Source organism: Emericellopsis atlantica, assembly GCF_019669845.1.
Source record: "Emericellopsis atlantica unplaced genomic scaffold F5Z01scaffold_16, whole genome shotgun sequence".
Lineage (NCBI taxonomy): Eukaryota > Fungi > Ascomycota > Sordariomycetes > Hypocreales > Bionectriaceae > Emericellopsis > Emericellopsis atlantica.
In genome coordinates this window covers 183,661-202,665 of record NW_025764718.1, presented here as the reverse complement: position 1 = coordinate 202,665, position 19,005 = coordinate 183,661, and the positions used below count along the sequence as shown (strand labels likewise).

General features: G+C 52.1%; 7 protein-coding genes across 7 annotated transcripts; 3 read left to right on the top strand and 4 right to left on the bottom strand.

The window, feature by feature from the left end:
* Nucleotides 1-3,562: 3,562 nt before the first annotated feature.
* Nucleotides 3,563-5,739, bottom strand: F5Z01DRAFT_657341 (ATP-NAD kinase-like domain-containing protein). The gene is made up of 2 exons (XM_046263640.1): nucleotides 4,336-5,739; nucleotides 3,563-4,264 (listed from the first exon to the last, which is right to left on the bottom strand). The coding sequence occupies exons 1-2, from the start codon at nucleotides 5,458-5,460 to the stop codon at nucleotides 3,779-3,781; spliced, it is 1,611 nt and encodes a 536-aa protein (XP_046117422.1). The 5' UTR covers nucleotides 5,461-5,739; the 3' UTR covers nucleotides 3,563-3,778.
* A 672-nt stretch (nucleotides 5,740-6,411) lies between these two features.
* Nucleotides 6,412-8,917, bottom strand: F5Z01DRAFT_623535 (NMDA receptor-regulated protein 1-domain-containing protein; the record flags this gene model as incomplete). The annotated part of the gene is made up of 2 exons (XM_046261325.1): nucleotides 6,412-6,854; nucleotides 6,904-8,917. The coding sequence occupies 2 exons, from the start codon at nucleotides 8,915-8,917 to the stop codon at nucleotides 6,412-6,414; spliced, it is 2,457 nt and encodes an 818-aa protein (XP_046117421.1).
* A 683-nt stretch (nucleotides 8,918-9,600) lies between these two features.
* F5Z01DRAFT_623455 (caffeine-induced death protein 2) lies at nucleotides 9,601-10,244 on the bottom strand (the record flags this gene model as incomplete). The annotated part of the gene is made up of 2 exons (XM_046261319.1): nucleotides 9,601-10,124; nucleotides 10,178-10,244. 2 exons carry the CDS (start codon nucleotides 10,242-10,244, stop codon nucleotides 9,601-9,603), a joined length of 591 nt encoding a protein of 196 aa, XP_046117420.1.
* Nucleotides 10,245-11,022: 778 nt separating this feature from the next.
* F5Z01DRAFT_140262 (putative oxysterol binding protein) lies at nucleotides 11,023-12,656 on the top strand. Its single transcript, XM_046257666.1, has 2 exons — nucleotides 11,023-11,243; nucleotides 11,299-12,656. The coding sequence occupies exons 1-2, from the start codon at nucleotides 11,169-11,171 to the stop codon at nucleotides 12,484-12,486; spliced, it is 1,263 nt and encodes a 420-aa protein (XP_046117419.1). The 5' UTR covers nucleotides 11,023-11,168; the 3' UTR covers nucleotides 12,487-12,656.
* Nucleotide 12,657: 1 nt separating this feature from the next.
* Nucleotides 12,658-14,370, bottom strand: F5Z01DRAFT_140238 (uncharacterized protein). Its single transcript, XM_046257665.1, has 4 exons — nucleotides 13,877-14,370; nucleotides 13,713-13,823; nucleotides 12,885-13,658; nucleotides 12,658-12,836 (listed from the first exon to the last, which is right to left on the bottom strand). The coding sequence occupies exons 1-4, from the start codon at nucleotides 13,982-13,984 to the stop codon at nucleotides 12,747-12,749; spliced, it is 1,083 nt and encodes a 360-aa protein (XP_046117418.1). The 5' UTR covers nucleotides 13,985-14,370; the 3' UTR covers nucleotides 12,658-12,746.
* A 1,097-nt stretch (nucleotides 14,371-15,467) lies between these two features.
* On the top strand, nucleotides 15,468-16,874 carry F5Z01DRAFT_623730 (mitochondrial chaperone BCS1; the record flags this gene model as incomplete). Its single annotated transcript, XM_046261339.1, has 1 exon — nucleotides 15,468-16,874. The coding sequence occupies one exon, from the start codon at nucleotides 15,468-15,470 to the stop codon at nucleotides 16,872-16,874; it is 1,407 nt and encodes a 468-aa protein (XP_046117417.1).
* A 315-nt stretch (nucleotides 16,875-17,189) lies between these two features.
* F5Z01DRAFT_623608 (uncharacterized protein) lies at nucleotides 17,190-18,185 on the top strand (the record flags this gene model as incomplete). The annotated part of the gene is made up of 1 exon (XM_046261330.1): nucleotides 17,190-18,185. One exon carries the CDS (start codon nucleotides 17,190-17,192, stop codon nucleotides 18,183-18,185), a length of 996 nt encoding a protein of 331 aa, XP_046117416.1.
* Between the last annotated feature and the right edge of the window lie 820 nt (nucleotides 18,186-19,005).

Below are 19,005 nucleotides of genomic sequence, written 5' to 3'. Positions count from 1 at the left end.
CCGCATGGCGGCGCATGCGGTCGCATGTTGGGTCGTAACACCGCTAGACCCTAACTATCTTAGAAGACTATATTTACGGCTAGTATTTCTTAAATACCCTAATTAATAATATTCTCGAAGATACTAATTTACGGCTATAAGAAGCTAGTGATCCTATTATTAATAGACGGACCTTGCTACGTTAGCTAAAGGCGTGGGGCTTAGATATAAGACACCAGGCGCTAGATATCTCGGACGCCTTAATCGATCGGATTAAATACCTCTTCTTTAACTTCGGGCTATCCGATATATCGATTCTACGGGAGCTTTATTAAGGAGGCTTCCACGCCTACCTCTCGGCTATAAAGAAGGTCCGCTAGCAGCACGGTATAAAACGCCGGGTTAGGACCGTTAAAGAATAATAAGAGAGGCTCGATAATACTATCGAATTCCTCTACTAAGACCTCTAGAGGAGCGGCGCGGCCTTGAGCTTTAGCAAGGGCTTGCTATACTAATATATTCGTTAAAAGGGGCAAATTATAGTCTTATAGCGCCGTCTATACGATATTTATCGGGCTGCTTTTCTAGAGGAAGTCGCTAGCCGCCGCGATAGTAACTTTAAGCAAAGAGGCGACTTTCGCGTGCCCGGACCGAACTTCTTATAGTCCCTCGATAGCTATAAAAAGCTTAGGAAGGTCGGCTTCTAGATTTACGGTTATATCGACGCCTATTCCCGCTATATTATATAGTTTTACGTGGGCCGATTAGTAATAACGTCTTTTAGCACGTTAAAACAATATCTTAAGGCCGTCCGGCGCCTACAAAAGCGGCCCTTTTTCACGAGATCTAACCACGGCATAGAGACGCCGCTATAGGTAGCGGCGCAGGCGTCACTCGCTAAAGCTAGCCCTAAGAAAGTTAAATATACCGATAAAGATAGAAATATTTATTATTATGCCTAAGGCGATCGGCTAGATAGCTATTATTTATATAGCCTAAGCATAAGGAACGTGAGGATCGAGTCTTAGTAGCGGTAGCTACGGCGTAGCGTTATAGACCGCTAGATTATCTTCTTTAACGAATTAATCGGCTATAGCCTCTTCCGCGAAGATAGCCTCGTCGATTAGGTAGCCGTCTACGCTATCTACGGCGAGATAATCCGCGATAAACTTACTAACTTTGTTTATCTATAGAATAGGTATATTATCCGTAACTAGAAGAACCGACCTAATATTAGATCTAGTATACTAAGGGATTTATATTATATAACCGCTAACCCGGACTAGGGCGTTCCTTTCGATAATAACGACGATAGCCTATAGTAGTAGCTTCTTCGCGAAATATAGGAGCCTCTCGAGACAATAGATATCGATAGTCTACTACCCGCCGAGACAAAGGCTTAGTATAAGGTATAGCTCTAAGGGCTTGGCTTCGAGGCTAACCTAGCAGAAGAGGATAACCTTAAAAGGCCGTTTATTAGCTTTTATTTAAAGCTTCGCGAGATTATCGAAAAGCACTAAAATTCCGGCGTACAGCCTATCTTAGCTATCTCATAAGTTCATACTAGTAGCGCTACCGAATACTAACGTCTATTATAATAGAATTACCTCGACGATCTAAGCCTCTATAGTAACGCGATACCGCCCGAATTTCAGGCATAAATAAGCCAGGCTATCGAGGAAGGGGATAATATAGAATAGATCGCGAAAAGCTTTATTTCACCGCTATATAGGGTAGTGTTTAAAGCCTTACGCGACGGGCCTATGTATATATATATAATCCTTATATTACTAGACCTACTATAATTTCCCCCCTATAATACCACATAATATCCGCGAATATAGCCCTTTCTTACGTTCTTTCCCTACTAACCAGCGGTATTATATTAAACAATAGGTCTAATTAATCTCTTACTTTCGGCTATGTGTTTTAACGTCTATTTTAGTGGTAGAAATACCCGAGCCACCGCTATCGATTCCCACGGTCTACGATACGCACCTATAACGCGAAAAACACGATAGAATACGCGCTGCCTCCGTCGGGCTACTCTGCCCTTTCTATAGCCGGCGATAGCCTAAGCTAGTCGAGATCGACGCCCTAGATACGTTCAGCGACCCTCTAACGCCTATAACTATATATAGATCGCCGTTAATTAGCGGCTACGCGTCGTCGGAAGGTCGTGGCATCGCTAAACAAGCGCTACCCCGATTATCCTCGTTATCTTTAACGCGTAGCGATCGCCTTAATAACCTACGTGGCCACATAAGGTAGGCTATTATCGCTATAAGGCCGGCTAAGCCTATCTCGCCGTTTAAAAATCCCTATAGCCTTAAAATCCGGGTCTAGCCAGTCTATTCTACCGGTCGCAGGCTCTAAGGTAGTATCTTTAAAGCCTCGAGCTCTTTATTAATAAGTAAGCTAATTTAGATATTCTAAAATATAGCTAATTCGCCGTAGGTGGAATAGATCTACTACTTATCTCGTGGGCCGACCTTAGATTCCTTATAAAAGCCGATTTTCTAACTATATACCTTAAACCTTCTATTCTTTATAATACCCTTAAAATACTTAATAAGTCGATAATATATATCGGCACGTCCTTCTAGAAGAACGGTAAGTAAGAGCCTAGGTAGTTTATATCGGTTTCCTTGAAAAATAATAGCCTTTAGGATATACTAGGCTAAGATAATAATTTCTAGTGGGCTATTAGTAATAGCCGGGTTATCGTGTAGATTGAGCTTTAATTTATCGAAGATAGCCCTAAAAAGCCTGCCTTAAAGCCACGGAAGCCGCGGTCGAGGGCTAAGTCTACGGCGCTAGGCGAACGGTCGCAAAAGGAATCAACGCTAGCTTTAATTCGGGTTAAATCAAAGCCAAATCCAGCACCCTACGAGCCGATCAGCCTTAAAGCCTTCCTATAAGACCTAGCGGGTAGGACACGTAGCGACACGGCCCTATCTAAAGCGTCGGATGATATAGACCTCTTACTAACTAAGATCGGCGCCCTTAAGGCACCCGACGAAGTAGCCGATAAGGCACTCGCTAAGGCACCCGATAAAGCAGCCGATAAGGAACCCGCTAAGGCACCTTATGAGGCAGTTAGGAAGAGGCTAAGGGCGCCTATAGCGGGCAGCGTTAATAAAGAGGTGCGACCTCGCCGTTCACGGCGTGAAGCTAGGCCAACCGCCCGGGCGCGGCGGTCGTGATTAAATTTATAGCTATTTACAACCTCACTTACAGCCTTACTTTATAACTAATTAAATACGAACATATATCTTGCTCAAGAACTTTAGCGCCTCCGTGATAACTACTACACGCCTTATATAAAAAATAAATACTATTATCACGAAGTCTGCTATCGCTAGATCACAGTAAATTAATTTATTTATTATAGAATTAAATTCTATAGCGTGCGCAGCTCTTTGGGTGAGGCTGTAATAACGAGGGTGCGTATGTGTGTTGTGTGGTGGTTGTGCAATTGGTCATTGATACCGTTGGCACCTTGTGATCTAATATCCCACCGTACCTGCCACTCTGGTCAAACATCCACACGTGGGGGTGCTTGGTGCCGAACTTGCCACCAGCCTGAGATGGTCGAGATGGAGGACGTATATTATGTGGCATACATGATTTGAATTAAGATAAATACTAGTAAGTATCAAACAGTAAAGATGTTCTTCTGATAGCATCGTTGGGTATCACAACACTCCACGCCTAGCTAGGCATCCCAAAATTAGCCGCAGCTCCATGTGCTTCGAGTACATTGTCTCCCAGATCTCCTCGATTCTACCTGTGGGAGCTAGACAGCTTGGACCTTGGAAGCGCTTTGTTGGCGGTCTGAGGAGACACTGGTCCCGTTGTTGATACTCGATGTGCTCTCCATTGGGGCGACTCGATGGGCACTGCCCTTCGGAGCCTCGACAGCAACAGCTGCATCTTGTGCGTATTTCTCCCAGCCCTTGGGTCCTGCAGCTTCATATCTGCCTCGTCTGGTCAGAACCCTGCCCAGTCCCTGATGGATCTCGCATTGAAAAGGCTCAAAGGGAACCTTCTCGCCATCGATACTTATGTAGCCATCATGTTGATTGCGTGGAGTGATGCGATACGCCGAGATCTTCTGGTATGACACGTGCTCACTGTTGTAAAAGTTTCCCGACTCAATGGAAAGCAAGACGTTGGCCCCCTTTACAGTGCTCAGGTCCCCATTGATGGTAACAAGGTCCATGCAGCCATCCGACGGGAGAGCAGCAGGAAAGAAACCTGCGTCGGGAGCCATGTATACCATCTGTCCAGGAATGTTAGCTGCTTGTAGGGAAGCTCCAGCCTGCTTGGGGATTCAGCATAAATTTGACTCACATTACCACAGTAGAAGTTGCCGATCTTGTCAGTAGAGATCTGCTGCCAGTCGGAGCTGATGGCCGAGTTGACTGTCCCATACTTCAACTCAGGTAGACCCTCATGATCATACATCTTATCATAGACCTCGGGTGTTTGAGCCTTGTCCAGGTTGTCGGCGTAGAACCTCTTGATCTCCTCCTTGTCTGCGACTTCAACCTTGATCGCCAAGTCGCAGGGGTAGCACTGCTTTTTCCAGATGCGCATTACGAGCCCAACCTCGAAACGCTTGCTTCCCATCCACCGCAAATGTTCTGTAGCAAGATCGCTCTCTGCTATGATACCGACCGCCTGCGACAGGACCGACACGTAGCGGTTGCTGTCTTCACCTTGGGTGATGGAGACAAGGTCAACCGGCGTCACGACACCCTTAATAATTCCGATAGCGGCGACGGCGGCCTTGCTACTTCCGTAAAAGTTGATTGCCATGGCATTACCAGAGCCACACGGCACCTGGGCAATGGCCAACTTCCTCAAAGCCCTGCCGGCATCAGGTCGCTTCGCCAGGCCATTGAAGATCTCGTGCGGCGTCCCGTCGCCCGAGCAGGCAATGACTGTGTCGTACGCCTTGTAATCCAGATGTTGCATCAGCTCCGTCGCCTCGCCGCCTTTCTTAAGAAACACCACATCGAAGTGCATCCTCGCCGCGCTGAACAGGGGCTTTACTTGCTTCTCCCAAAGCTTGGCGGCGTGACCCGGGCCAGAGCTAGGGTTCACCAGCACCATGGCCTTCTTTTGCTGCTGTGCCGGACCGTACGCGATGGCCTGAATCGATCGTGCGAGTCGCTCGAGTGGTTCCCTTCCCTCTGACGTATCAAAAGCCCTCCATTTTCGCTGTTCCACAACCGAGGTACCGGGGCGCGCGACGAAATCGATGACCAGCTTGTCATTGGCATCGACACTGCTCCACAGAATGTCTCTATATGGCACACAAGTTGATTTGCTGCCTTGAAAACATGAGCCAAGACATTCTTTCCAAGTACTCTGCCGCGACGAACCACTGATCTTCAGGCCCGATTCCGCCTGAACGAGGGTGATTGGCCTGCCCTGGTCGTCTAGGACTCGAAAGGATTCGGCGGGTGCCATTGTGCCTGGTCGCTTCGAATTGTATATGGTGGGAGACGATGTACTATGGCACCAGAGGCGGTTTCTATCGTAGATATGCGAGTTGTCTTGGTTCGGATCGTGTCTATCGTGTCTGTCTTGGGAGCTTGGGTAAATGTACGGAGTAGCAGTGAGAGTTAGAGAGCAACGAAGCGAGAGACAAAAAGGCAAGACTAATTCATATTTGGCCGTGGTGCATTCCAATATCACTCCGCCTAGCACCTACACAAAGAATAAAGGAGCTGGTTGAGACAACCGAGGGATAAAGGAGAGTGCAGCACAGGTTGCGACGCGGGAGACTAGAGGCGGCCGGGAGCATGCAGGGCAAGTCCCACTAATCAATGCATGATTGGCCGGGTAAGGTATTGAGGGTCGCCTGCCATCATCGCATCGCGTTCACATCAAATGAAGCCTGGCCTGCGACAATGTCCATCATTCATCAGCGCGATCTACCATTGACATGCAATTGCCCCAAGGCCCCCCAAGGCCAAAACACCTTCGCATGCTCCAAGGCCTCCGGAGCAGATTCTGAGCTCTTGCAACCTAGCAACCTCTTGGACGCCGTTCTGCATGGGCCCCGTGCTGCTCCAAACCATGCATGCTGACGGCTCCCGAGGGCCCCGAGCCAGGTTAGTTTTACCTAGGCATTGCAGCCTTTCACGAGCACATGGGATCACCTTGTTGGCTGTCCGTGCTGTCGCAGTGGTGACAAAGTCACAGGCAAGAATACAATGCAAATGCAAAGATATATGGTCTATCAGTGAACATATGGCTTTTGTGTATCTTAACCAGATCACCATCCCAAACTCCCGCAGATCTCCTCAGGACCCAACCTATGCATTTGTCCCGCAGGTACGCAGTACTATACCATACCGTATTTCGAGTGCCCCTAGGTTCTCCATAATCTCCGCATGTCTAGTGAGTACTAGTTCATTACGAAAACCTAGTAGCGCCGGGGAACTTGGCTTGGGCTGCCTTCTTGAAAGCGTCCTCCTCGGGGCTCCGCCACTGCTGCAAGGTTTGCAGTGCGCTGATCGCATCGTTGTACCTCGTCTTGGGCAAGTCCAGCATCTCGATGACTTGCTTGTCGGTGCTCTTTCGGTCTTCACCAAGGATTTTCTTCGCTCTGATAGCTGCGAGGACATGCTCGGGACTGTCCTTGTGCTGCGCTAAGAAATGGTCGTTGGTCTCCTGAAGATTGGCCGAAGCTGGAATAAGGTTGAATTCCTCCTTGAGCACTTGCGCCACCTTGTCTGGTACGTCGGTGGCTCCATTGAGGGCGTGCCGGAGAGCAATGGTCTGTTCGTGAACCCTCGGGCTCTCGGCATCAATATTGGCCGCAGCCTTAAGGCAACGAAGTGCCAGCAGGTGTTTCTCTGTTAATCATTAGCGTTGAGCACACTGACCATGATCGGAAAGACTTACGCCTACGAATGTAAACTTCAAATCCAGCGTGCTGTGCCTCGATGCTCTTGGGACAGACCTCAAGCAGTGGTTCGAGAAGTTTGATTGCCTCGCCCAAAGGATCCTCAGTCGCTGCCAGTTTCAAGCCCATGGGATCTTCGTCCTTCTTTTTAGGCTCGTCGTCGGTCTTCGTGCCTTTGTTCGGGTCTTGCTTGGCCTGCTTCTCAGCAGCCTCGCGCTCCATACGCTGCTGTTCCTTCTTAGCCTTCTTCGCAGCCTTCTTCTTTGCCAATGCTTCATCTTCGTCCTCTCCGTTTCCATTTACGCCATTCGACGACGGCTTGTCCGCGAGCTTGAGGTATACTTGGATGGCGGCCAGAGCCGCACGGGAGTAGAATGGGTGATCGCGGATATGATCCTCCCATCTCATCATATCGATGTAGGCCCTGATCTGCCCCTTTCGCAGCGAGAAACTGTGGAAATCGAATTGGTCCTCTTGCCATGTGTCGAAGATGGTCGCAACGGCCTGGAACCGCTTCAAAGCCATTGCAACGTTCCCCTGGCGGGCGTACGCCTCGCCGTCTTCCGTCAAGAACCACACGCATTGCATGTCTAAAAGATCTGCCATTGGGCCACCGACTGTGTCCTGGCGTGTGAACAACCCCACCGTTTTGAGCGCCCTTTCGTTCTCGTTGTTGCGGAGCTGATACTTCGCCGCCTTGCTATTGATGTAGCGGTCCTTGAGGTCCAGCTTTCGTGCGTGATCCATCATTTCTGATGCTTTCGATAGATCGCCCTGGTGTTTAAATATCCTGGCCTTTGTCATATGGTAATCGACACTTTTGGGGTCCTTCTCAATCGTCTTTTCCACATAATCCAGACTCTTGTCCAGATCTCGGCTCATGTAATAGTTGTAGTGCTGTGCCAAGTAGAACAAACCGGCGGCTTCGCCCTTATCCTTGCTCTCCTTGTCAATGCCTTCTGACTTGACGTATTCCTCCGCCAATTCCCGTAGTGTGTTCTTTTTGAATTCGTCGGCGTAAAGGTGTTTGAGGTTGGCGAATGTTGAAGGCACGCCTTTGTTGAGCATGAGAGTGAGATAAGCCTCAGCTGCGGCTCTGAATTCGCTGCCTTGCAAGAAGTCCAGCGGTACTCGTTTCGCAGTATCACAGCGGGGAAACTTGGATGCGTACTCATCGTAAACGGCCTTGCGCTCGGACGTATTGTCCTCGCTAATACCTAGGACTTCAACGAGCTTTTCGTAGTAGATCTGGAGATCAGGGTTTCTCTCGATGAGAGCCCTGTAGGCACTTGCAGCTTCCTCACGCCTTCCCAATTTCGCAAGGTATTCTGCCCGGCACTCCATGACGGCCAGTCTATCCAGATTCTGCTTAGCAGCTTCCTCCAGGTGCTCCAATGCTCGTTGGTAGTCGCCCTGTTCTGCAATGAGGGAGTTCTTGTACATCACTGCCTCAGAGTGCTCAAGATCGTAACGTGACGGTTTTGACTTCAGTGTGCCTTCATACGTGCTGAGCACATTCTCAGCCTCAGCCAGATCCCCAGCGAGGTGATGCGCAATTGCCAGAGCCGTCCAGCTTTGTCGGAACCCAGGCCGGGCTTGCAGCATGGCTTGCCGGCTTTGGATATAACCCTGGTAGTCACGCATCTGGATTTGAAGGATAGCCAGATCACGCTGGATCTGGGCAGATTCGGGCTCGAACCTAAGCGCCATCTTATATGCCTTGATCGCCTCTTCGAAATTCGTGACTGCGCGGTATAAGAGTCCATACACGTGCCAACAAATATGGGACTTGAAGTCGGCGCTGAGGGCCTCCTTCGCCAGTGCAAAGGCTTCATCGGTCTTCAGCTGTCCATTGAGGATCAAAGCCTTCATAGCCATGGTGTCGCCATGCTTTGGGTTCTTTTTCAGGATCGAGTCAGCCGTTTTGAGGCCACGCTTGTACTGCTTGTCTTCATAGGCACGAACGACATTGCGGAAGTTCGTTTGGTCTTTGGCACTGAGTGGTTGAGGCATGGCGATTGGTGCTGAGTGACCAAACGGCACTCAGCTGATTGGGAGAGTACGATCGATGTACTGGATTGGGTGCGGTTCGCAAAGAGATTCTTCAGCCGTGCGGTCGAGCTTGTGCGCGCGAGCCTAACGGACGAGCCGATTTTCGTGGAGGGGTAGCTAAGGCCGAAGTGAGAGAAAGGCGCGCGCTGCGTGCTGGAGGCCGGAATGAGAGACTCGAACTGCTCGCTGCTAGTTCGCCGTCGGCCGTCGAGCGTAATCAATTGTCGGTTCGTGCAGGGCGCCAGCGTCGCAGGAAAAGAAGCGGGTGGAAGCTTGCAATCGTGGTCGGTGGATCCTCGGCCCCGATTCTTCCAGCAGCCTCACGCGGGGTTCTCAATGTTGAGGTTCTGGCAAGCCTCGAGATCGCGCTCGCGTTAGCTAGGTAGTCAAAACTTATGTCGAGTTGCGCACCAGAAAATTTTGTGCAGATACAGACTACGCTGGAGAAAGCGAGGATACTGCCGCAATGACAAACGTGCACAGTCCTACCACCACGGGGGTTGCGATTTTGTGGTCAAATGGTTGTTGTCGTGCGTTCGAGGAGCTGGGAAGATGTCTTCCAGGAACTGTTTTACAATTATATACAGTACTTTGCAATCTCGCATACTCGGCATTCGTCGAGCTTCCTTTTGGACACTGGTCTCTCAAGGCCTTACCAGCGTCAACCCTTTGCCCTCTCTCCATTTGTTCATGGCTTGCTCCCAAGTCAGCTCTGTACCCCCACAGCGCTGTTGGATCGTCGACCATGTCTTGGTGCGGACAATATTTTCTACTTGGTTTTCTTGTCGTATCAGCGATGCTAAAACTTCGGTCCTCGCCTCGCGCGGAAAGAATCTTCCGGAGTAAGGGTCTAACCGCTCGTCAACCACCCGGTGACTGTCCTTCTCTTTCTCCATCGCTCTGAGGGTTGCTTCAGGATCGTCCGGGTCAGGGCTGGAGGCCACAACGCCACAGTAGTACAGCACATCGTTCCTTGCTTGCCATGATGGGTATAAAACCTTGTCCTTGAACTGGTTGCACGCTGTTGGGTCGACTTGGCGCGACGTCGACCTCGGTGATCTGTGCGAAGTAGACTTCGGGTCGAAGCCTGCGCTTGCAGGTGTGATCAGCGCGTTCAGGTTCTGGTTGATTGAATCATCGATGGAGGAGCGAGATAGGCGCAAGAATTCTGAGCTCGTTAGTCGCTGGTCTGAACGGCGCATGAGTGGGCAGTATGCAAACCCCGAAGCGCTCCCGATGAGAAGCAGAATTGCGGCGTCAACGATGGTTTTCTTGATGGTTCAGTCATGCTTTCCTCCAACATCTTGGGGCTTTCCCTCGAGCTGGAAGCTCCAGAGGTAGGACCCGTCCTCTTCCACAGTAGATCAGCCAGATTGATCGTGTCGTAAGAACGCAGTGAGTGCAGTCTAGGTGAGCGTATTGGCCCCAGGCGATATCAGGGGATCCTTGCAATGCGGGTTTGGCTGGTTGTTGAAGAACTGCGCATGAGCTGGATTCGATGTCGATGCTGTCATTGGGATGGACGCGTTCGGATTTAGGGATTGGTTACCCGCCAATCCGATTGGAACTCCCAAGCAGCCCCAAGTGCTGCGGAATTGCCAACAGACAATACCTTAATTAACCGGTGCGCAGACACGGATCAGTGTCCACTGTTCAGTCATCATCATCAAAGAGTCGATGATGGCCACACGTGGCTATCCAGCCATTTGAGATTGCCACGAGTACGTCCGTTGGCCACAATAGGCAACACTCGCTGCCAGCAGGCAGCCACAACGAACATGCCAAACAGTGGCTCAATTCTGACGCACCTTTGGTGCGCGGGACACCATCAAAGTGGTTGATGAGACCGGAGGTCTCAGTTGGCGTGTAATGTGATCTTCGAGATGACATCAACGCCTTCCGTAAAGTGAAAAGGTCCATTGAAACCACGCAACGAGTGCCCCCCGAGGTTCCAACATCTACCTCAGACTACCTAAGTACATACACTACCTTGAAAATCACCCTCCTTTTTAGTCCCTCCTTTACACAGACTCTTCCGCCATCCCTAAGGTACCTCGTACGTACACGACATTGGTGTGATCTCCATATTGCCAACTCCGCGTCGCCCTATCCACAGCGGAACCCCACGAACCCTGTTGCACCAACAAGTCCCCGCAAGAGGTGCCTCTCCTGAAGCACCACGCAACCACGACATCAACATTCTTTTGACAAAATGTCGACTCCCGCCCCAGCACCAGGCACACCAGCTGCGCAGGCAGGCGCCGGTAGCTGGACGGCTTTCGTGAAGGTATATCTGCACTGAACTTCTCCCATATCTCAGGTCTGTGGCTCACGCGACACAGTCGATCGCTTCGTTCAATGGCGACTTGTCCTCTCTGACTGCGCCTCCCTTCATTCTATCCTCTCAGTCGCTCACCGAGTTCTCCGCATACTGGGCCACGCATCCCAGTCTCCTGACTGCGCCTGCGGCCGAACCTGACCCTGCGAAACGGGCTGCCCTCGTGCTGAAGTGGTTTCTGTCAACCCTCAAGCACCAGTACGCGAGCCGAAGCGAAGAATACGGAAACGAGAAGAAGCCTTTGAACCCCTTCCTGGGTGAACTGTTCCTTGGGAAGTGGGAAGACGAGGCCGGCGAGACAACGCTCGTTTCAGAGCAGGTCAGCCATCATCCTCCTGCGACGGCATACTGCATCCGGAATCATAAGACGGGCATCAAGCTGGAGGGTTACAATGCGCAAAAGGCGAGCTTCAAGAGCACGATCATTGTGAAGCAGATTGGACATGCCGTCCTGACCATTCCGGTAGGGTCAGGCGAGAACAAGGTTGACGAGAAGTACCTCATCACCCTACCAAGTCTGCATATTGAAGGCCTCCTGTTTGGAGCCCCCTTTGTCGAATTGGATGGCCAAACCTACATTGTCAGCTCGACAGGTTACACATCCAAGATCAAGTTCACCGGCAAAGGTTGGGTCAGCGGCGACAAGAACTCGGTCACCGCCACACTGTTCCCCACGGGTAAGGAGGATAAGGACAAGGAAGTTCTTTACAATATGTCGGGACAATGGATCAAGGAACTCAGCCTATACGAGGGACCAGTTAAGAAGAAGAGTCTGCTCGAAGTATATGATGCTGCGAAGACGCCCCAGACATTGCTCAAAGTTGCGCCCATAGATGAACAGCATCCTCTCGAGTCGCGTCGCGCCTGGTCGAAGGTAGCGGAAGCCATCAGCAAGGGTGATATGGATCTCACTTCGGTGGAGAAAAGCAAGATCGAACAGGCCCAGCGCGACAAGCGCGCAGCCGAACGCGCAGATGGCACAACGTGGGAGAGGCGGTATTTCAACGCCGTCCAGACTAAGGACCCCGTGCTCGAGGAGTTGGGTCAGGCCGCGGGAGTCCCTCTGGACGGTGAAGCGGACAAGACGGGCGGCCTTTGGAGATTCGATGCTTCCAAGGCCCAGAAAGCCGAAGATCAGAAATTGGACAGCGCTGAGGTGCAAAGTATCGAGAAGGAGCTCCTTGGTCGATAGCAGAGGGTCGGGAAGTAAGGAGTAATTGGAATTAGATCGCATTACAAATCCTAGCAGTATCTATTTATTGGGGCTCTCCCCTTAGATTGGGTGATATAATGATGCTGTGAAGACACTGGATATATTAGGGGTATCGCGAGCGGTAGATGAGTAAGACTGATGATATGTTGAAACACGGCACACAGTGCAAGGTTGCAAGTTCTTTTTCATTTGATTATTTTACTATTCTCTTCTAGCTGTCCCCTAATGTGGAACGCACTTTACAGCTGACCAGCGGTGTTGAAGTCCTCAAGGGCCTCCTTGACGCGAGCAGACATGCTCTTCTCACCCTCACGGACCCAGACACGGGGCTGCACATGTTAGCTTACGGACCATTCGTGCCAGAGATTGTAACTTACGTCAAAGAACTTCTTGTTGGGCTTGTCAGCGCCGTCGGGGTTGCCAACGGAGGTCTTGAGGTAGTCCTGCTTGGAGACCATGTACTCGCGGATTCCAGCACAGTAGGCGAACTGCATGTCGGTATCCACGTTGACCTTGACGACACCGTGGCTGATGGCGTCGAGGAACTCCTGCTTGCTGGAGCCGGAGCCGCCGTGGAAGACGAAGAAGACGGGCTTGGGGTTGTCGGACTTGAGAGCAGCCTTGACGTGCTCCTGGTGCTTGCCGAGGAGCTCGGGGTGCAGCTTGACGTTGCCAGGCTTGTAAACACCGTGGACGTTGCCGAAGCCGGCGGCGATGGAGAAGTAGGGGGAGATGGGGGAGAGGGTGTTGAAGATGTTGAGGATGTCCTCGGGCTGAGTGTAGAGCGAGTTGTTGTCAACGTCCTCGTTGTTGACACCATCCTCCTCACCACCAGTGATACCAATCTCCATCTCGAGCCACTGCTTCATGGGAGAAGCACGCTTGAGGTACTTGGCAGTGGTCTCAATGTTCCAGTCGACGGGCTCCTCAGACAGATCGATCATGTGGGAGGAGAAAAGGGGCTCGCCCGTGGCCTTGAAGTAAGCCTCGTCGGCGTCCATCATGCCGTCCAACCATGGGAGGAGCTTCTTGGCGCAGTGGTCGGTGTGGAGGACAACGGGGATGCCGTAGGCCGGGGCGACCGAGCGAATGTAGTGAGCGGCGGCGACGGCACCAGCAACCGAGCCGGCCTGATCGCCGTTGGCAACGCCCTAAAAATAGAAATATTAGCATGGCGAAGCACTTGATTACAAAAGGACTCTCACCTTTCCAGCGAAGAAAGCCGCGCCACCCTGGGACATCTGCAAGATGATGGGAGACTTGGCATCGCGGGCGGCCTCGAGGGAAGAGACGACGGTAGAGGAAGAGGTGACGTTCTAAAGGTACTGTCAGTCCCACGTTATGCCATTGTATCCCACGGTATGCTCACAATGGCAGGAATGGCAAACTTGTGCTCGCGAGCGTACTCGAACAGCCTCAAGACATCATCGCCAACAATGACACCGGCCTTGCGGCTCAACACTTCAGTGGCACCCATAATTGCGGTTGTTGTGATGGAGGGGTTTGATAAATAAAGATCGTGAGTTGTCTCGGTGTTTCGAGAGGAGCAAGTCGTTGATCGAGAGGTTGGAGCAACGAAGTCCGGGCGACTCTTGGGTTTTGAGGGAAATAGGAGGCGGTATTAAAGTTCTGCCAACAGATAAAGGATTAGTCGAAGCTCTAATTGGTAGTGGTGATGATGTTTGGTAACAGCAAGCTCCAGTCAGGCGTCGCAGGCGCGGGGTTTTTGGTCTATCGATAGCAGAGCTGAGGAGGGGCAGCCGTGTTGCCATGACTTCACTGTCTTCACTGTCGCTGCTCCTTTCATCCTGCAGCTGTCCTTGACCATTGTTGCCCTGTGCACTGTCCAGAACCACAATTGCAGCGGCATTTTTGAATGGCCGTGATGCGACCGACCCGTTGTGCGTTCTTTATGTGCAGTATGAAGCACTGGTATTGGCGTTGTCTCGGGTGCCATTGACATCATGTGTCCCCCACCAGGCTCGTGCATGCAACGACGACAAAAAACAAAGTCGACGGCGACCTGCGCTTCATTGACCACATAATCGCTTGCGAGACATCTCACAATTGCCGCGGTGCTGGCGATGTGCTTGCGGATAACTCCATGACTTCGGGGTACAATTGCTTCGAGTGCAAGGGGATCTCGTCGACTTACATGAAATCGAGGCTGAGGCGCAAAGGCTGATTGCGTACCAGATATGGGGAGAGGACCAGACGGGTTGGTCGAAAAGGAGGGGCAGCGCTCCTTTTTAAGTTTTTGACTCCAACATAGGAGCCAAACAGACTGTGTTTCTCCGCACGATTCCATTACCTGAACTTCTCGTCATCGCATTGCCGGCGGCGGGTGCTGACTCCTGTCGCAGCCGAGAGACGTGGAGGCTTCGGAGCGCAAACACGGAAACATGCGGGACGCGCCAACCCTCCCCGAGCAACGAGAGGGGTTGCATGAAGACTGTTTTACGGATACGAATGGCCAGAACAGCGATGTGATCTGGGGCCCGGGCTCGCTAAGGAGAAATAGCCGGGGATCATGAGCTTCGGCCAGATAAATGGTGAATGCTTATGAATATCCCCTTGCTAACTTAAGGTACCATTATACTGCGAATGCTAGGACGGGGGCCACCTGTTGAAGAGACAGTGGGGGCGCACAACCACCTTTGTGCTGGTCCTTTGTCACCTTGGTCGCGCGCTGTCAAGTGTGAGGAGCCATTCCCGATGTCTCGAGCTATAAGCACAGGTAAGTAAACAAGATATGGATACATATCATACCTCGACAACGTCGACAGGAGCTGTGATTCACCTGTACGTATACTCTTCTCGGCCGGCCACACCCAGTAGATCTCGGCTTTCATGCCGAATCCCGCCCACCACCATCAGGCGGGTTTCGCTTACTCATTTCTGTTTGAAAAGTCCCAGCATCAAATACAAGCTTCATGCCTTTACCCCATCAAACTTCTGGCATGTCGGAAGCCTCAACAGCAGCAGGTCCCGCGCTCGGCCTCCATGCCCTCTTGGACAATCCCTTGTTCGCTGGGGGCATTGGCCTCGGAGCCCTTGGCGCTGCCGCAGCCTTTGCACGCAAGGGCGTCATCCGAGCGGCCGACGTCGCCCGCCATCGTCTGCTCGTAAACGTCGAAATCAGCAAACAAGACCCTGCCTATCCATGGATCCTCGCTTGGCTGTCGCAGCCGCGCCCGACGCCCGGATTTATCGCTTCGAGAATTACGCGAATACACAATCTGTCGGTAGCGACGACCACCACGTCATCGGGACCGTTTGGTTCTGGAGGCCAGAGCGGAGCGCACTTCTTTCTTCAACCGGGCTACGGGCGGCATATTATCAAGCATGGAAGCGCATTCATCGCGGTGAATAGGGAGAAACACAACACAGCGAACATGAACACGGGCGAACCGCACGAAATTGTGCAGTTGACGACACTCTGGGCGCACCGGCAGGTGTTCGAGGACGTGTTCAGGGAAGCACATTTGCTTGCTGCCCAGGCAAACGAGGGCAAGACAACAATATACTCGGCGCGAGGGATGGACTGGATGCCATTAGGTGATCCAAAGACCAAGAGGCCACTAGGATCCGTCATCCTGGATGAGGGCGTGAAGGAGGACCTATGGCGCGATGTGAAGGACTTCCTCTCGAGTCAGGAGTGGTACGTTGGCCGGGGAATCCCCTACCGCCGGGGGTACCTCCTGTTTGGCCCACCCGGCAGTGGCAAGAGCTCCTTCATTCACGCGCTGGCTGGAGAGCTTGACTTCAACGTGGCCATGATCAACCTGAGCGAGATGGGCATGACCGACGACAAGCTAGCATATCTGCTGACGAAGCTGCCCAAGCGGAGTCTGTTGGTGTTGGAGGACGCTGATGCGGCGTTTGTCAACCGCCGCCAGAGGGACGCTGATGGATACAGCGGGGCGAGCGTGACATATTCGGGTCTGCTGAACGCACTTGATGGTATCGCTGCTGGCGAGGAGCGCATTGCGTTTCTGACGACCAATCACATCGACCGGCTGGATCCTGCCCTGATCAGACCTGGGCGAGTGGACATGATGATGCGCATCGGCGAGGCGACGAAGCACCAGGCTGCGCAAATGTGGGATCGCTTCTACGGTGACGTTGATCACGACCACAACGGCCGAGAACGCTTCCTGGCGCGGTTGGATGAGCTTGGTTTGTTTGGCGTGGACAAGGATGGACAGCCATCCAATCGCCACACGAGCACTGCGGCAATCCAGGGTCTTTTCTTGTTCAACAAAGAGAACATGCTAGGTGCCATTGAAATGGCCGAGGGACTGGTGCCTCGCAAGTTCGAGCCAAGCGAGACCGTGCCCGAGGGCGCCATCAAGACGCCTTCGTGAGGGCATGGCGATGCTTTCAAACAATCTGTACCATTTGTACCATTTATGTACATCATCATAGCGATACCCATGAATAGGTAGTTGAAGAAGAATGTTATGACTCGGGAAATGCATGGTGGGTCTGGGGCTGATTGAGCACCTGCCTTCCTGAAGCACGGTTTGGTGAGGCTGAGCGCGCTCGTGCGACTGACTGCCTGGACTCAATACCAGATTCACGGTGCACTGAGTCAGTCACGCGGTGATCTTGCGCTCCCCGTCCCCATTCATTGCGACAGCCCAAATTCAAAACGAGACATCATCAAGTCGATAAGCATCATGAGTTCTGCGAGAGACTCAAAGGGTCAAGGAACACTGGATTCGTGGCTGTCGCCACGGTCGAGATCACATCACACTCGACAGGCACGGGCATCAGCCAGCGATCAAGGTAGTCATGACAGACCACCTGGCCGCTTCAAAGCTCCGAGGGGCAATCCGGCGCAGCGCGCGGCGCTTGCAGCCATTGCCGCAGAGACACGAACCGTTCTGCCAGACATTCTCAAGGATCTCCCCAATATTCACGCCGCCAAGTCGGAGGCGCTCTTCCTGTCCACTCTACCGATGCTCAAAGCAACCGACTGCCCACAGCACCCCAAGACAGCCATCTCCATCGTCAACGAAGATACCTACAATGCAGCCATTTCTCTCGCGTCCGAGGTGCCGTCTAGAGTCGCAGTGCTCAACATGGCGAGCCATTCCCATGCCGGAGGCGGCTGGCTGAAGGGGTCCATGGCGCAAGAAGAAGCCCTCTGTTACCGGAGCTCCCTCACCTTGTCATTGCACAAACGATACTATCCATTCAAGCAACGCATGGCCCTCTACACACCCGACGTTGTGATCATACGCTCCGACATTCCAAGCGGGCACAAGATCCTTGACGTCAAACCTGGAGACCTACCGGTCGTCAGCGTTCTCAGCGTGGCGGCTCTACGATGTCCTGATCTCAAAACAGTCAAGCAATCGAACGCATCGGGCGTGGTCACAGATCGCCAGGTCTTTGCCGACCCGGCAGCGCGCGATCTGACCAAGGACAAGATGCGACTGTGTCTGCGCATGGCGGCGTCACGGGGCCACGACACGCTTGTCCTGGGCGCGCTGGGATGCGGTGCGTTCCGCAACCCTAAGCGGGAGGTGGCGCATTGCTGGCTCGAAGTGCTGCGCGAGAAGGAGTTTGAGGGCGGTTGGTGGAGAAGATTGGTTTTCGCGATTTTCGATACCAGGAAGGAAGGTAACTTTGAGGTGTTTGATGATATTCTCGGCGGAGAAATGGTTTGAATGTGTCGCTTCGGGGTGACCATTTGCCAGATCTCAATATAAGTTGATTACCCTACAGTCGGAGATTGTCAGATGCTGTAATTTGTCGCCCGTGCGCTAAAATCGCATGGAAACTTCCAATGTTCCATTCTGGGGTTTGGCGGGGTTTGGCGAGGTATAGAAGCGCTGTAGTCTACATAATTACTATTTAGTCACTTGTGACTTGTCTAGGCCTGGAGTCGGTAGCAAAGTGCAAAGGCCGCATCGGGATGTAATCAGATCTTGTTGCATCCTCGCAATCTGCCGAACGTCCGTCTTTCTGCCTGATCTGGGGTATTAGAGACCCCTGTGACCATACACAGGTTGCTGATTCGCCCGATTCCGGCAAGCCCAGACAGAGTGAAGAACGCCACACAATGTCGTGATTGCCACCGCTCTCTGGTAGAGGCGAATGTACAGAAATTTATGAGCGGAGTGAAACGAGTTATCGGATTCTGCGAGGGCTAATTAGGGCCGGCAACGACGAGGCCAGATCTACTGTTGATTTCATTCCCGAGCTAGCACGTAGCCTAAGTGGAATAGAAGAGCCTTCACTTCACCAAGTGGATTATGGACTTGACGGAGTTAAGCCTCCACCGAATCACGAGTCAACATTCAGCAAGTCCCTTCAAAGACACTGACCAAGTCGGACTGGACCCCCACCCGTTCGCAGCCACAAAGTCGTGGACTTGTTCGAATGCAGAGTCAGCCAGAGAGATATTGACCCCACGCACACCTCGCCAAGACCCAGGACCCAGGACAAGGGGATCGAGCAAGCACGCAACCTTTGCTCCTTCTGCTC

Excerpts from the sequence above, each read along its gene's own strand:
- F5Z01DRAFT_657341 (XM_046263640.1), bottom strand. The coding sequence starts at position 5,460 with ATGGCACCCGCCGAATCCTTTCGAGTCCTAGACGACCAGGGCAGGCCA. Across the intron at positions 4,265-4,335 it reads GCAACTTCTACTGTGGTAAT|ATGGTATACATGGCTCCCGA; the intron begins GTGAGTCAAATT and ends ATTCCTGGACAG.
- F5Z01DRAFT_140262 (XM_046257666.1), top strand. The coding sequence starts at position 11,169 with ATGTCGACTCCCGCCCCAGCACCAGGCACACCAGCTGCGCAGGCAGGC. Across the intron at positions 11,244-11,298 it reads GCTGGACGGCTTTCGTGAAG|TCGATCGCTTCGTTCAATGG; the intron begins GTATATCTGCAC and ends CACGCGACACAG.
- F5Z01DRAFT_140238 (XM_046257665.1), bottom strand. The coding sequence starts at position 13,984 with ATGGGTGCCACTGAAGTGTTGAGCCGCAAGGCCGGTGTCATTGTTGGC. Across the intron at positions 13,824-13,876 it reads AGTTTGCCATTCCTGCCATT|AACGTCACCTCTTCCTCTAC; the intron begins GTGAGCATACCG and ends CAGTACCTTTAG. Across the intron at positions 13,659-13,712 it reads CGGCTTTCTTCGCTGGAAAG|GGCGTTGCCAACGGCGATCA; the intron begins GTGAGAGTCCTT and ends TTCTATTTTTAG.